Consider the following 16,900-nt stretch of genomic DNA (forward strand, 5'->3'; position numbering starts at 1 on the left):
TAATTCCCGAATAATAAATATTTTATGAATGTGATAATGACAAAACATCTCAATAAAAATTATATATTTAAATAGAAAAAAAATTTACATACGTAATATTTTTCGTGCAAAAGGTTTTTACAAAGAATTTATAATTCTTTCTAATAATACTTTTGCAGTAAGAAATTAATTTTGATTTTTGAATATCGACTTTCAGTATATTGTATTACCAATCAATAGATTATATTATTAAATACACTTAATTTATTTGGAAAGTATTACATTGAAATTGTTGACATACTTTCCGTCAAAGAACAAAGTTAAATAATATATGTGCATATTTATATAAATAAATATATATTTTTTATTCTAGAAACATCAAATTGCTTTAACTTATTTTCTATATATGTAGTGCAATAAACCTTTTTTTTAATTAAATGCTCAATAATTATAAAATACTTTACTTTTTCTATGTTGAGTGACGTCCATTGTTTTGTGGTCGATTGAAAACTGTTGACAGTTCAATGACAATTGCCATCTAGCGACTGTATTTAAATCTAAGAATTACAACATATGATACTAAAATTTACTATTGACTTTACTATTACTAAAATTCAGATGAACTTTCAATCTATAAAGTTTCTAGATTTTAAATTCTCCTATTGGATATATAGGGACATACACAATGTGAATGCACCGTAACTCTCTCCTGCTTTATATGAAAATTTGGCTTGTCATTCACTGAGCTTGGCGAGTTGCGTGATTCCAATCTATTCTAGTCTATGCGTTGAAATTAAACGTCACGCGTAAATGGCGAAAAGTATACGTGATTAATGCGTACGACGATATATAAAGAAAAAAATTACTTGTATTGCGTTTTATTAAATCGATCCGTTAACGCGAAACACAGAGTGCATTGGAATATACAGACGGTCTGTGTCTGTCCTTTTTCGAGCTAATAAACGACACGTCTGCAAAATGATGGCGAGTTGACCTATTACGAAGAATGGAATGCTGTATGCACAACGGTACGTTTCAACGTAGGTATGTGGATACATGTATTCGAAGATACATGTTATTATTTTGACCACTCTGTAAATTCCTTGTTTATTCCTTTAAAACGAACAATTTGAAATTGAAGGACACAATAAAGGTTAGGTACGATTTCTCCAATTGTGTCATCATATCTCATTGTTCTTTTCATGAGTTTTTTTTAACCTTTATTACTATATTAAGCTGCAACAACTGTTATGTGCAAATATTAAGGATTCATAATCATGTATCTTTATTTGATCGAAATCACTGATTTTGTCGATGTAATTAACTTTGCATATGACTCACTGGAAGCAGTAATTTTTGAAAGCGAGCAACAGATTATCAATATAATAATGTCCAGGATTTATGGAGACAATTATAGTTTGGATTTATAAATTTATAAATTACGATTTACGTTATGATTCAATGTATCAGATGTTAACATCTAACATTTAACAGTGATTTTTTTTAGACATGTATTAATTTATACAATATAACGTTTTCTATATAACTTTCAGAGCATCAAAATAAAATTAATCCAGGGAGTACTATTTAAAAAATAAGGTAAAAATAATGAGTTCTTATATATCCTTATATTTTTGTACAAATTCTTATAGTAATTTGTACAAATATATAAGAATTTTATTATTTATATATGAAAATTGTATCTATAAAATAATTATAGATACAATTTTTATTCTGATTATTGTCAATGTTTAACATTGCTTCAGATATAAAAGTATTTTATTTTCTTTTTAAAGATGGCGGATGTCGATCCGGAAACTTTATTGGAATGGCTCAGTATGGGACAAGGAGACGAAAGAGACATGCAATTAATTGCATTAGAGCAATTATGTATGCTGTTACTTATGTCTGATAATGTTGACCGCTGCTTTGAATGGTATTTACTAAAATAATTGCATATAACTTTGTGACTTACAGCATTGAGAAATAACACATTTAATAAACACATTTTGCATATGTTCCGTAGTTGCCCTCCGCGCACATTTCTTCCAGCACTTTGCAGAATCTTTTTGGACGAAATGGTACCGGACAGTGTGCTGGAAGTGACTGCTCGTGCTATCACATATTACTTGGATGTTTCTGCAGAATGTACACGCAGAGTGGTTGCTATGGAAGGTGCTGTGAAAGCGATTTGCAGTCGTCTTTCTGGCGCTGGTCTGGGTTCCAGAGCCAGTCGAGACTTGGCAGAGCAATGTATAAAGGTGCGAAATGCGAAGTTAATTTTATGCGAATTACAGAATGTTCATGTTACTGTTACTGAATCAGGTATTAGAGCTCGTATGCGCGAGAGAAGCAGGTGCTGTGTTCGAAGCTGGTGGTCTCCCTTGTGCGTTGTGCTTTATCCGTGAGCACGGAGCACGTGTGCATCGGGATACATTACACTCAGCTATGGCAGTCGTTACTCGATTATGCGGCAAAGTTGAACCCCAAGATAAGGCTTTACCCGATTGCGTCGAGGCTCTTTCGGTGTTACTCAGACACGAAGATGCGCATGTTGCGGATGGGGCACTTCGTTGCTTCGCATCGCTGGCGGATAGGTTTTCACGAAGGGGAACTGATCCTGCGCCATTAGCGTCGAATGGATTAGTTTCTGAACTATTATATAGGTATACATCACACACACATACATGCGCGTGCGCGCACATACGCACACACACAGAATCGATAGTCATCATACCGTCATATTTTTTACGCTTATCATTTTTTAGGTTGTCAAATGCAGCAGGACCTAGTACATCTACTACAGCAACATGCAGCAATCCCAAAACGCCTCCACCGTCCAATACCGCCAACACGATGCCAGCTCCAGAACCAAAATCCTGCGCTTCAGTTTCGACCATAATTAGTCTTTTATCGACACTTTGCAGAGGATCTCCGTCGATTACGCACGATCTCTTACGTTCGGAGTTACCAGATGCGATAGAAAAGGCACTAAAAGGAGACGAGCGATGCGCTCTTGATTCCATGAGACTGGTCGACCTTCTATTAGTCTTACTGTTCGAAGGAAGATCGGCGTTAGGTCGTAGCACTACCGGTGGTTCGTCTGGTCCCTTGTTACCAAGACTGAGACGTCTGGACAGCGCTGGAGAGAAATCGCATAGACAATTAATCGATTGCATACGCTCGAAAGATACGGATGCGTTAATAGAGGCGATCGATTCAGGTGGGATTGAAGTTAACTTTATGGATGATGTTGGGCAAACGCTGCTTAATTGGGCCTCAGCATTCGGCACGCAAGAGATGGTCGAATTTCTATGCGATAGAGGAGCGGATGTTAATAAAGGTCAACGATCGTCCAGTCTACATTATGCGGCTTGCTTTGGAAGACCCGCCATTGCCAAAGTCTTGCTTAGACATGGTGCAAATCCTGATCTGCGGGACGAGGACGGTAAAACGCCTCTGGATAAAGCCAGAGAGCGCGTCGACGAAGGGCATAGAGAGGTTGCGGCCATTTTGCAATCGCCCGGAGAATGGATGTTACCACCGAATCAAGAACATAGGAAACTTGAAACCGAAGCGGAAGAATTTACAGAACCTAAGGGAGATCCTGAAATGGCGCCTGTTTATCTCAAAAGATTACTACCGGTGTTTTGTGCAACCTTTCAGTCAACCATGTTACCGAGCGTTAGAAAAGCGAGTTTAAGCTTGATTAGAAAAATGGTGCATTACATTCAGCCAGAATTACTTATAGAAACTTGTGGATCTGATAAAACGGGAGGATGTGGAGCTATGCTTGTAGAAGTAATCGCCAATGTTTTAGATAATGAGGTAAGCGATTTAAGTTACCTTTTATTAAGTTTTAAAATGTAACTGTGTTTATTTGTATTAAATAATGTTACATGTTTGCATAATATCTTTAGAAAGAAAAAGATGTTTAATTTTTTTTGTCTTGGTCAATGTCTTCTGTTTAAATATTAAAAGCTTGTGTGTTTTAATGTCAACAGGAAGATGAGGATGGTCATTTGGTCGTTCTACAAATGATACAGGATCTGATGATTAAAGGCAAAGATGAATTCTTAGAACATTTTGCGCGTTTGGGAGTATTTTCGAAAGTTGCCGCTTTGGCTGGACCACAAGAAACCACATCCGAACCAGAAACCGAATTAAATCAAACGGGAGAGGAACAAAGAATGGAAGACGCGAAGGAATTACTAATAGGAAGAGCATATCACTGGAGAGACTGGTGCATATGCAGGGGACGTGATTGTTTGTACATCTGGTCGGACGCGGCGGCTTTGGAGCTATCAAATGGAAGTAACGGATGGTTTAGATTTATCCTCGACGGCAAACTGGCGACCATGTATTCCAGCGGGAGCCCGGAAGGCGGGACGGACACGTCGGGTGAGTATACGCATATGCACGCACGCGAAGTGCATGGATGATCTTATACTTGCAAAAATCACATCGATTTCGCACCACATATTATTCATTCCGCTACTACTGTCTTCTTTATCGAAGTCCCGCTTTCATTTCTTTTTTTATTTTTAATTGTAGATGAAAAAAAAAATATATATATATATATATATATATTTTTTTTTTTTTCCAATGTCATTTTATATTTTTCATATGTGATTAACTTTTGTGAGGGGAAACTATGTAGAAAATATAACTGGTTTTACTAACTGCCTACAGGAAAGGGGAGGAACACAGAATCGCTTACCACTGAAGGTAGGTCATATAAATGTTTAGCTCGTGTATAGTGACTCACACGTTGTACTATCTTTCGGTACATTGTACAAGTTACGTGAAAATATTTATCGTAACCCATGCCTTTTTTTCTTCTAATATGATACTATACATTCCATCTTTTAATATTTACTTTTATCTTTTTTTTCAAAAGAATGAATTATGTAAGATAATATTCGTTAATTGCAGAAAATCGTGGTGAATTTCTGGAGAAACTGCAAAGAGCACGTAGTCAGTTAAAAGTGAACTTTGTAAGTCAGCCTGTGCTTACTCGGCCTGGTACTACGCGGCTGGTCGTAGGAAATTGGGCGTTATCAAGCAGAAAGGAAAGCGAATTGTGTATACATAATAGCGATGGCCAACAACAAGCAACCATTTTAAGAGAGGATCTACCAGGCTTTATCTTTGAATCAAATAGAGGCACCAAACATTCTTTCACGGCAGAAACAAGTTTAGGTATGAAAAAAATATTTAATTTTTATTTTTTTATATTGATTTATTAGGATTCTGAAAAAATTTTATGACAATTATAATTTTATTTAGGCCCAGAATTTGCAGCGGGTTGGACTGGCAAAAGAGGGAAAAGATTACGATCAAAAATTGAAGCGATTAAACAAAAGGTCAAAGTACAAGCGCAAGAGATATACGAGTGTTACTTTAAAGCAGCTCAAGCGCAACCACGCGGCGTAGTCGCTAAACTTGGTACCATTGTTAGTCAAATAGAGAAAGCATCACAGAAGCAACAGTCTGGGAATCGCGAGTGGCGTAATATATTACAAACCGCATTAGAGCAACTTAAGGTATTGTTGAACGAAGAAGGTCGGGTGTCCGCGTACGAATTGCACTCCAGTGGCCTCGTACAAGCGTTGCTCGCTTTATTGGCCGCACCTCCTGGACCCTCGCCTCCGACATTGAGGACGATTAAACTCAGAATGCAGAGGATAACTGTATTTAAAAGCTGCTTTCATACAAAAGACACGAATAAGGAACATAATTCAGCTAAAATTTTAGTCCATAAATTAGTTTCAGTGCTAGAATCAATAGAGAAATTACCAGTTTATCTATATGACACACCCGGATCAGGCTACGGCTTACAGGTATGTGACATTTGCGTATGCATCGCTGTGTGCATATATAATTTTCCACGCCTAACTTTGACGTTTCCCGCAGATTTTGACGAGAAAATTACGTTTTCGACTGGAGAAAGCGTCTGGCGAGAGCGCGCTGATAGATCGATCTGGTCGCAGCTTAAAAATGGAACCGTTGAGCACGATACAGCAATTGGAGAATCATTTGTTAAAAATGGTAGCCAAGCAATGGCACGATCACGACAGATCTACATTTACATTTGTGAAAAAATTGAAGGAGGAAAATAGAATAACGTTTAAGTATCAGCATGATTTCGACGAGAACGGATTGTTGTATTGGATCGGGACAAACGCTAAGACTTGTTCGGAGTGGGTGAACCCGGCTCAATACGGTCTAGTTGTCGTGACATCGAGCGATGGAAGGAATCTACCATACGGTCATCTCGAGGATATACTTAGTCGTGATCCATCGGCGTTAAACTGCCACACTAATGACGACAAGCGTGCCTGGTTCTCGATAGATCTCGGAGTGTGGGTTATTCCAAACGCGTATACCTTAAGACACGCGAGAGGTTATGGCAGAAGCGCATTGAGGAATTGGATGTTTCAAGCGTCGAAGGACGGCATCACGTGGGTGACACTGTACGCCCATGTGGATGATTGCTCTCTAAATGAGCCAGGCAGCACGGCTACCTGGACATTAGAGCCTCCAAACGAAGAAGCACAAGGCTGGCGACATTTGCGTTTACAGCAAATTGGAAAGAACGCTTCAGCGCAAACGCATTATCTATCCGTGTCTGGTTTTGAGGTCTACGGCGAGGTAACCGGCGTGTGCGAAGACTTGGGTCGCGCGGCTAAGGAAGCCGAGGCCGGCGTGCGAAAGCAGAGAAGATTCATCAAAACGCAAGTTCTCAAGCATTTGGTCGCGGGAGTTAGAGTTGCCAGAGGTCTGGACTGGAAGTGGAGAGATCAGGACGGTGTGCCACCAGGTATATGATGGGATTTATAAACTATATTAATTGATAAATTAATACTTGTGTTGACGCATCGTATTACATATGCTCGCATTTTGATTGCTTGGTGTAGGTGAAGGCACAGTAACGGGAGAGTTGCATAATGGATGGATAGATGTAACATGGGATCACGGTGGCTCTAACTCGTACAGAATGGGCGCGGAAGGAAAGTATGATCTCAGATTAGTCGGCACTGGTCTGGAAACGGATAATACGGCGAAGTGTAAAAGTAGCGGAGGAGTTTTAACTGGTCGAAAGTCAAGTAGTACTCCTAGTTTACCCGATTGCACCGATACCGCTATGCGTGGGTCGGTAGCTTCCACGGATCAAGCCGCGAGCGCGGACAATCTAGCGGCAAAGGTACGTTTTTACTCATTTCTCATACGTTTTGTCAGTCAAAAAATATTGACATAATACGAGAGTCACTCTTTTTTAGTGCGCAAAAAATATTGACATAATAATACGAGAGTCGTTCTTTTTTATAAACAGCAAGCTGCCGAGTCGATAGCCGAGAGTGTGTTGTCGGTAGCCCGTGCCGAGGCGGTGGTCGCTGTAACTGGTGAGAGTGGGGCGAACTCAACGAGTGAACTTTCCGTTGTATTGCATCCCAGACCGGACACAACCGTTAGCGATCTAGCTACTATCGTCGAGAGCCTCGCCCTCAACACAGATTGCCCAGTTAACAGTAATAGCAATCGAGCGTCTAGCTCGAAACCTCTTTTCGCCACTGTAAGAGGAAACAAGGTATATTATTGAGAGCAAATCCATTTCTATTATCAAAATATTACATCTTGTATGTAAACTGTATCTTATATATGAAACGACCAGGCTAGTGGAGGCTTACTGAGCTTAGAAACAGCTGAAGTTCTGGATCGCATGCGAGAGGGTGCCGACAGATTGCGGAACAATACCAATAGTTTTCTGAACGGCGAGCTACTTGGCTTAGTTCCGGTTAGGATCAGTGTTTCTGGCGAGTCGGACGAAAACTCATTAAGAATTAAATCCGTACCAAGACATCATCCTACTGGAATCACAGATGGTATGTACATTTTCATGATTCTTTTCCTGCATATCTTTTGATATACTCACATTTAAGTGAAACATATGTCAAATTAATTATTTGTAACAACGTATTTTTTGAAATCATTCATGTTCGCGTATGCGGAAGGTACATGACCGCAGCACATTGTAATCTTTGACCGACATTAATTTCCTTCCCACGTGCTCGTGCTGATATATCGTGCCGATATATCGTGCTCGTGCTGATATGTCGTGCTGATTATGTAAAAATTCCATACGTTTCCTTCGAATTAGTTGCTAAAGACTGTACTCGAGAGAAAGAAGCTAGCTCATCTACGCAAAATGCAACGGGCGATTGTCCTGTTGTGGTTACCAATCCCATGTCAGTATCTGTGCCTAATCTCGCTTGTTCCGATGCTAACAACACCTTGGAACCAACAGCTGCTACTGGTTTATTGGAAACTTTCGCTGCAATGGCACGGAGACGAACGTTAGGTCAGTTTCAAATTAAATAATTATATGTATTGAGATGAGAAAAAATGCATTTACTTAGGATAATAAGTATTCATAATTTCTATAAAAATATAAATAAAAATATTTTTTAATTATAGATAGATTTTTAATTATATTCCAACGATAATAATTTGGCAATTTCGAATATTTTCGTCGTTTTACTTAAGAGATAGATGAACATTTTTGATAAGAAGGAAAATATACATTTTTTAGGACCTACGGGTGGACAGCATCTCACTTCAAATTCTAATACGAGTTCGAATACACGAGGACCGAATTCTGTATCTAGTCTCGTACGATTGGCACTTAGTCCTAATTTTCCTGGTGGATTACTTAGTACTGCGCAAAGTTATCCAAGTCTGACGAGTAGCGGACAAGTGGCTGGTAGCGGCGTTACTACGACAACTGGGCCAGGCTTAGGACAAGCGCTTACGATGTCTCTGACTAGTACAAGTAGCGATAGCGAGCAAGTAAAATTACCGTTTGTTTTCTTTTAAATAATTAGATTAGTTAATGAATAAATAAGATAAGATTACATGAAAATATATTCTCAAAATCGATTTGCAATTATTTAAGAAATGCCGTGCAATGTATTATAATTTGTATCTAATTTTTTCCATTTTAATATAAGAAATGTTTATAATTTCAGGTTAGTCTCGAAGATTTCTTAGAATCTTGCGGAGGTGTAGCAACCTCTAGCACTGGCGGAGGCCGAACCACAGGCGGACATACGCTTTTGACTGAATTAGAGGATGACGAAGACGGTGTTTTGGAAGAAGAAGAAGATAACGAAGAAAATGATCAAGATGTAAGTGTAAGCAATATTTTGTTACATACTATATATATTCTAGATTGTTTAATTAAAATAATTTAATAAAGATAGATAAAAAAAATCATATATAATAAATCATAATTATTGTTATATTATTTCAGGAAGAAGATGAGGAAAATGAAGAAGAAGGTGATGGTTGTGAAGGTGAATACGAAGAAGTAATGGTAAGCCGCAATCTTTTAGCGGCATTTATGGAGGAAGAAGTACCACAGAATAGTAAAAGACGTGCATGGGACGATGAATTTGTATTGAAGCGTCAGTTTTCCGCTCTCATTCCTGCTTTCGATCCACGTCCTGGCCGGACGAATATCAATCAAGTAAGTAATGCATCATAAATATGATGTGCATTAATTTTATGTAAATAGAATGTTGCATTATTTGAAATATTTGCGTAATAGACAACGGACTTGGAAGTTCCTCCTCCCGGAAGCGAAGCGCAAATTAATAGTCGCATAGGATCGCTACCAATGCCTAGACTTTCTTTATCATTGAAAGGGCCAGGATTTCCAGGAATATCCGACGTCGAGATACCGCTTTCGGATCCGCACGCTAGTATTTTCCAAGCGGTTCAGGAATTAATGCAATTAACTGAATTGGGCAGCCGCCAAGAAAAATTAAAAAGGATATGGGAACCTACTTACACGTAACGATCTGTTTTTCATTAATATTACACTACATTCTAGACAAGTAAATGGTTTGATTGAGCATATTTTATTTTTCTATGCAGCATAATATACAAGGAAGCCAGAGACGAGGAATCATCCGGTAGAGCGACACCGATCGTGACACTGTACTCTCGTAACTCTGCGCAGAATGCAAATGCGTGTACTGTGGAGGATGTCTTGCAGCTTCTGAGACACGTGTTTGTTTTGGGCACTATTCGAGATGATGACACTTTGTTGGAACAGGAAGAACCAAACGAAACAACCTACTGGCTTCATCCGGATGATTTTACGTCCAAGAAAATTACGAACAAAATCATACAGCAGATTCAGGATCCACTGGCTCTGGCCGCCGGTGCATTGCCCAATTGGTGCGAAGAACTCGCGCGAAGCTGTCCATTTTTGTTACCTTTCGAAACTAGACGACTCTACTTCAGTTGCACCGCTTTCGGTGCGTCACGGTCTATTGTATGGTTGCAAACGCAGCGCGACGCAATTCTGGAAAGGCAAAGAGCACCGGGTTTGAGTCCACGACGTGACGACAGTCATGAATTCCGTGTCGGGAGACTTAAGCATGAAAGAGTCAGCGTACCTAGAGGGGAAAAGTTGCTAGACTGGGCGGAACAAGTGTTGAAGGTATAAAAATTGCAGTAAGAATACATTAATAGTTTTTTTTTTTTTTTATTATTATTATTATTTTTCCCGTTTGTCTTTACAGATGCACGCAAGTCGCAAGAGTATACTCGAAGTGGCGTTTGTGGGAGAAGAAGGTACCGGTCTGGGACCTACTTTGGAATTCTTCGCATTGGTCGCAGCGGAATTACAGCGTAAAGATTTGGGGCTTTGGCTATGCGACGACGCCTCAGACGATGATAATACGCAGATCTTGAGCGACGAGTCCTGTATTTCCGGAGAGAAGATCCGGCCTGCGGGATATTACGTAACACGAGCCAGCGGTCTGTTCCCAGCTCCGTTGCCGCAAGATTCAGCAGCTTGCGATCGCGCTGTTCGATATTTTTGGTTCCTAGGAGTCTTCTTGGCAAAGGTTCTCCAAGATAATAGATTAGTAGATCTACCACTGTCCCGTCCATTCTTAAAATTAATGTGCCGCGGTGATATATCAAACAATGTCAACGAGAAAATCGGTCTTACCGGCGTTACGCAAGAAAGCATGTCGTCCAGCATGTCGAGCAGCTTTATATCGGAGGAAGGCGAGATCGATGCCACATGCTCTTCGCTGGAATCTTCTCCATGGTATGCTGATCTATTAAACATAGACGATCTCGCCGAGGTGGATCCCATAAGAGGAGAGTTTTTAAAAGAAATACAAAACGCAATTACTAAACGTGATAGAACTTTTTCTGATGGTCTAAATTCTGCCGATGAGGAAACGTCATTATACATCACTTATCCGTCGGGCACTTCTGTAGTTATCGAAGATTTGGCATTAAGCATGACATATTCGCCGAGCTCGACAGTTTTCCAACACGATCAAGCGGAATTGGTGGAAGGTGGCTCTGATATAGCAGTGACGAAAGAAAATGCAAGAGAATATATTAATCTTACGGTCAATTATTGTCTCAATCAAGGAATTTGTAGACAACTTGAAGCATTCAAGTCAGGTTTCTCGAAAGTTTTTCCGATGGAAAAACTCCACGTTTTCAGTCCAGAGGAAATGAGAGCTATGCTTTGTGGTGAACAGAATCCGCAGTGGACGAGAGAAGATTTACTCAATTACACTGAGCCAAAACTGGGATACACAAAAGAAAGGTAAGATAATATCGAGGCTATTGTATTTGAACTTCTGCGTAATTCTCAGAAATTTGAGTAGATTGAAAAGTAAGATTTGTATAACGGATAGTGTCTATTGCATATTGTTTCACTATTGCATTTTTTTCAGTCCTGGTTTCCAAAGATTTGTCAACGTGCTATTGTCATTGACCGGTTCTGAAAGAAAAGCATTCTTACAATTTGCTACTGGATGTTCAGCTCTACCTCCAGGAGGTTTATGTAATCTATATCCTAGATTGACTATCGTGCGGAAAGTGGACGCTGGCTCTGGCGGTTATCCTTCAGTTAATACCTGTGTTCATTACTTAAAATTACCAGAATATCCTACCGAAGAAATTCTAAAGGAACGGCTACTTGCTGCTACCCGTGAAAGAGGATTTCATTTGAATTAAGGTTATTCCCTCGCTGGAAGTTTATTCAAGTCATTCGTAGATTATTCGGAAAAAATTATACTTAACAGATTCATATGTGTATGCTGTATGTAGGGATGAGTACGGCCTTTATTGTAAATTAATATTATTTTTTTGGTACGAACTAGCATAAGCAATCAGCAACTTAGTAATCTTTGCGACAGATACTTTATCTTTGCAGAAATATGTGTCCATAAAATTAAATCTATTCCTTCTTCTGCTTCGCTTCAATATCTTTTGTTTTCAAATTTAGATGTAAAATAATTCTGCACTCTAATTTTCTTTTTTTTATTTGAGAAATATTGATAAATGTGTGTGAATTTCAGTAAATCCGTAATCGCAATCGTGGTACACTTATCAACCAACGCCTCGAGCTCTCTTAAAATCCACATTGGTTTTCTGTATATTGATCTTTGTAATATTTCATATATACATATATAATTAAATAGATAAGACAAAATATGGTAAACACAATATTTATATCTAATGTAATTTCCTGTTATGAATTAGTTACTATCCCCTCATTTTATTTTCCTATAAACATTATTTGTATTTGAGCTTAAAATTTGCAAACTATGATTAATCGAATTTCTGCAAACATATGGGTTATAAATATATTATTAATATATATTATGTTACTTATAATTCAAAATATATTATTTCTTGTACATTATGAGTAAAAAGAGCTAAGCTTTGATGCACAAATAGATAAAATCGTATTCTTCAGTTTATTTTAAATAGACTTTAATAAAATTTTAATTTGAGGCTTGGTTATATATAAAGATATGTAATTGAAAAATTGAAAGATTGCAATAAATAATAACTTCTTTCGACGTTTTACGGAAAGAAAAAATCTATTGCAATCCAAGAATCTGTTATCACACAATAAGATTGAGTTGTGAAATATCATACCCTGTATATGCGTATATATTTATAATTATTAAAATATTCGGAAATTTATTCAAGATATTTATTCTAATATAAAATTAGTTGAATTAATATATAGACTATTCTCTCTCTGGCATAAAAATTTTTGCAGAGGTGTTTAGTTTTTAAAAATATATATTTGCTATTTCCAACTAAAACTTAAAAATTTATTACTATTAAATAAATGTTTGTATTATCTTTTTCAGAAATATTATCGTACTTCGAAAGTCTCTGTAAAAAAAATTTAAGATTTTCTAATTTCTTAATATGAGACTTACATGCAGATATTACGTAATCAAATATCGTATTGCGAATATTTATGCAAAGATTTGAGGAATATTGTAAATCCATATTGAAACATTAAACAAATTTCATTGTGAGCGTTACCATGATCGGACAAACTAAATACATCTTTGTATAATATGCTATTTAATGCTCATACAACAATTACAACAATAGAAAAGACTCGAGATAGTTGTAATGATAACTTTTCTAGAAAGTAAGATATAAATATAGAAATATGAGGAAAAAAATTGGACATTAATATTAAAAAAAACTTACCATTACTGTAACATAAATTATTCCCCTAGGAAAGATGAATAAAAATAAAAATGCTATAAAGTATATGTTTTCCCACATACCTTTGTTACAAAGAAAGTCTATATATATATATATATATACACACATTATTAGAAAGTATATATATATATATACGTTTACATTTCAACTATATATATATTTTCCTATCATATATAATTTGGCTAATGCTCTACTCATAGTAGCATCTGTAACATTTACACTTTGATAATCATCTATACATTAACACTTTCAAAATAACATTCTATTCAAACTGTTTGGTTTACTTAGTGTTTACATCAAATTACGTATTAGCGTTCAAATATTCAAGTATAAAAATACTGCAGCGATATGTTTTTATTTCGTGATCTAAATACGCGACAGCGTATTTAGAAAAAAATAATCGTAAAACCGATCACGGATAAACATAAGTTTAACTGTAGTCTGTGATTGGCCTTCTTTAAATGCTAGTATTTTCAAAAATTATCGTGTGAAATAAAAAATCGTAAGAATTTTCTTAATTTACAAAAAATTGTTTTGCTGTAGTATTTTTATTCGTGAATTAGAACATTTTGCGCGCGCGTATGTGTATGTGTTTATGTTGTATGTGTTGTATATATGTAGTAGTACAGTATTATCTATATCTTTTACAGTTTTGCTGATACAAATTCCTTTTCGTTGTTCTGTACTACTAGTCACTTTTTTAAAACATTGTTTGCTTCGGCAGCTTCTTCCTCTAACTCTTTAGATGTAATATCCAGTTTTGATCTTGCAAAGTTGCTGATTGAAAGGTTCTGAAAATAGATAAATAAAATATTTAGAGCTTTGTTAGTTTCTTGTACATTTATAATATATGGTGATTGTGTATTTGCTCTTAATGAAACAATATTTACTTTCATTACAAAAATAAAATTAAAAAATCATTCTATCTTCAAAATATCTGTTACAAATTTTATGTTTCTTAAGAAAATTATGAAATTTAAAATCGCACAGATAGTAAATTAAAGCGTTGAAAATGCTTATCATTTTTTGTTTCTTTTCCAAGAATATCGTAATTTTTTCGAGTTTTTTTACATATGCATAATTTAGAACGAATTAATTTGAATTCTTTTTTAAAACATGATTCTTGAAGAAGAAGGGGGACTCCGAGACACTGATAAATCGTATATTTATGTCGTGTATTTATCTTTGTAATTTCATGGTAACTTACTTGCACGATATCATATTTCTTGTCTTTGATAGTAACAGGGAAGGAAAATACGACGTCTTTTGGAATTCCATAACTTCCATCAGATACAACACCCATGCTGACCCATTCTCCAGGCTTAGTACCAAACCACCAATCTCTCATATGATCTCCAGCAGCTTTAGCGGCGGACATGGCGGAAGACATTTTTCGAGCAGCTATTACAGCAGCGCCGCGTTTTTGTATCAATTCTACGAAGGCATTATTCAACCATTCGTCATCGTTAATCTCAGACGGTACCGCTTTCACGCCGGATGAGAGCTCTACAGTTGCATGCCCAGCATCAGGATATTGCGTAGAGCTATGATTACCCCAGATAATAACATTCTTCACTTTATCAACCTGTTATCATATGGATTACATATAGAACTGTAAAAAGTCATAACAACGTTTTAAGTGTCTTAAGTAACAATATATATTACCTGCACATTTAATCGTGCAGCTATTGCTGCCTGTGCTCTATTTTGATCCAATCTAGTCATTGCAGTGAAATTTTCTTTTGGAATGGATGGTGCATAATGCGAGCAAATGAGCGCATTGGTGTTAGCAGGATTACCCACAACTAGCACCTTGACATCCTTACGAGCATATGTATCTAATGCTTCACCTTGCACCTTGAAAATTTTCACATTTGCAGCCAAAAGATCCTTACGTTCCATTCCTTCTTTTCGTGGCATTGCGCCAACCAAGAAAGCAGCAGCTACGTTATTAAAAGCTTTGGCTGGATCAGCAGTTGGCAAAACCTCTACAAATTTAAATTCAGTTTACAATTTTGCACACTCGACATGCTCAGAATAAACCATATTTACATAGATATTATGTAACATATTTGTGTAATATGAGTATTTTAGTCTGTATTCTAAATCTGTACTCTTTAAATTATATATTCATTGACAGATGTGTAAGAATTTCTTTACTAAATTATTTTGCAAAAAATTAATAAGAAAATAATTCCTTTTGCTGTTATGTCAAAAAAACTTTCTTATGTTACAACTGTATAGATCTTAGTTAAAATTAATATTAAGTTTTATATCCTTATTCTAACTTATCATATATATCATATCATGTGTATAACATATGTATTGGTGCATACAAATGATAACTTAGGAGCAATATTTCATATCTTATTTAAAAGTTTAGTTTTTAGACCAAAGAACTTTTGTTGCTCACCTCGTACTAGAGGAAGAGCTAAATCCTCCAGTTCCATAACTATACCATCCAGAACGGTCATCATGGAAGCAATATCTAATAACCGAAGATTAATGGGTTGTTCTGAACCAAAAACTGTACCAGCTGCAATCTGGTACAGTAGAGAATAGGCAATTTGCCCAGCAGCACCAGTGACCACAACATTTATGGGTTCCGCCTGATAAAAAAAATATTTTATAATTAATATTAAATTAAAAAATATAAATTCATGCTTGTAATTATATTTTTCAAGTTTTATAATGCTAATTAGTGGTATGCTGAATTATTCTATTTATTCCTCAAAGGCACTAAACAAAATATAAAGTTTGATAAATTTTCTAACATTCTACTTATATATAGATTATCTTATTCATTAAAATTATATATCATACAAAACAAGTGCGGTTCAATTTAAATTGGAGGGATATGAAACATATATACTTGAGGAATCATTGGTAAGTGAATTAACATGCTAAATGTTAAAATTCTTTAAGTGAAGGTCAAACTAAGGTGAACTACAGATAAATTCTACCAAGGATATGGTAGTAACAGATCTAATCTACGAATCTACGAATTACTGCAAACTCTAACATATCATATATGCAGAAAACTTACCATTTTTCTTCAATATGTTTATTAATAGCAAAAGAATAAAAAAAGATTCTTTGATATCTAATATCCTAAAATAATTACGATCAATCAAGAGGATAAGTGGCGTAATCGACTTCGATCAACTCCTCGATCGACTGGAATTGGACTGGAAAACAGAGTCGTCAAACTCTTGTAGAAAAATGTATATATATATAGGTATTGTTAGCGCCATCTGAGAATTCGATTGATTGCACAGCGAATGAGAGCTTTGACAGAATTGTGCGCGTTCCAAAATTCATCAAAAATAGAAATTTGCTA

The 16,900-nt window shown here is 36.4% G+C and overlaps 2 protein-coding genes across 9 annotated transcripts; one reads left to right on the top strand and one right to left on the bottom strand.

Moving 5' to 3' along the window:
* The first annotated feature begins 790 nt into the window (after positions 1–790).
* Ufd4 (ubiquitin fusion-degradation 4-like) lies at positions 791–12,528 on the top strand. 8 transcript variants are annotated; one of them, XM_012366326.2, is made up of 22 exons: positions 794–1,023; positions 1,533–1,578; positions 1,776–1,915; positions 2,006–2,240; positions 2,305–2,645; positions 2,748–3,807; positions 3,984–4,380; positions 4,672–4,707; positions 4,915–5,181; positions 5,269–5,822; positions 5,896–6,802; positions 6,900–7,186; positions 7,316–7,570; positions 7,655–7,865; positions 8,141–8,341; positions 8,573–8,829; positions 9,009–9,173; positions 9,293–9,508; positions 9,590–9,834; positions 9,919–10,489; positions 10,572–11,623; positions 11,754–12,528. In XM_012366326.2, the coding sequence occupies exons 3-22, from the start codon at positions 1,776–1,778 to the stop codon at positions 12,034–12,036; spliced, it is 7,680 nt and encodes a 2,559-aa protein (XP_012221749.1). In that variant the 5' UTR covers positions 794–1,023; positions 1,533–1,578; the 3' UTR covers positions 12,037–12,528. The 8 variants fall into 8 exon arrangements, with proteins under 8 accessions (XP_067214237.1, XP_012221743.1, XP_012221744.1 ...); XM_067358134.1 differs by having other exon boundaries at positions 795–1,023; positions 9,009–9,167; XM_067358135.1 differs by lacking the exon at positions 4,672–4,707 and having other exon boundaries at positions 793–1,023.
* A 1,077-nt stretch (positions 12,529–13,605) lies between these two features.
* Positions 13,606–16,784, bottom strand: Mdh1 (malate dehydrogenase 1). Its single transcript, XM_012366363.2, has 5 exons — positions 16,607–16,784; positions 15,974–16,169; positions 15,226–15,548; positions 14,768–15,145; positions 13,606–14,351 (listed from the first exon to the last, which is right to left on the bottom strand). The coding sequence occupies exons 1-5, from the start codon at positions 16,607–16,609 to the stop codon at positions 14,253–14,255; spliced, it is 999 nt and encodes a 332-aa protein (XP_012221786.1). The 5' UTR covers positions 16,610–16,784; the 3' UTR covers positions 13,606–14,252.
* Positions 16,785–16,900: the final 116 nt, after the last annotated feature.

Source organism: Linepithema humile, chromosome 6 (assembly GCF_040581485.1).
Source record: "Linepithema humile isolate Giens D197 chromosome 6, Lhum_UNIL_v1.0, whole genome shotgun sequence".
Lineage (NCBI taxonomy): Eukaryota > Metazoa > Arthropoda > Insecta > Hymenoptera > Formicidae > Linepithema > Linepithema humile.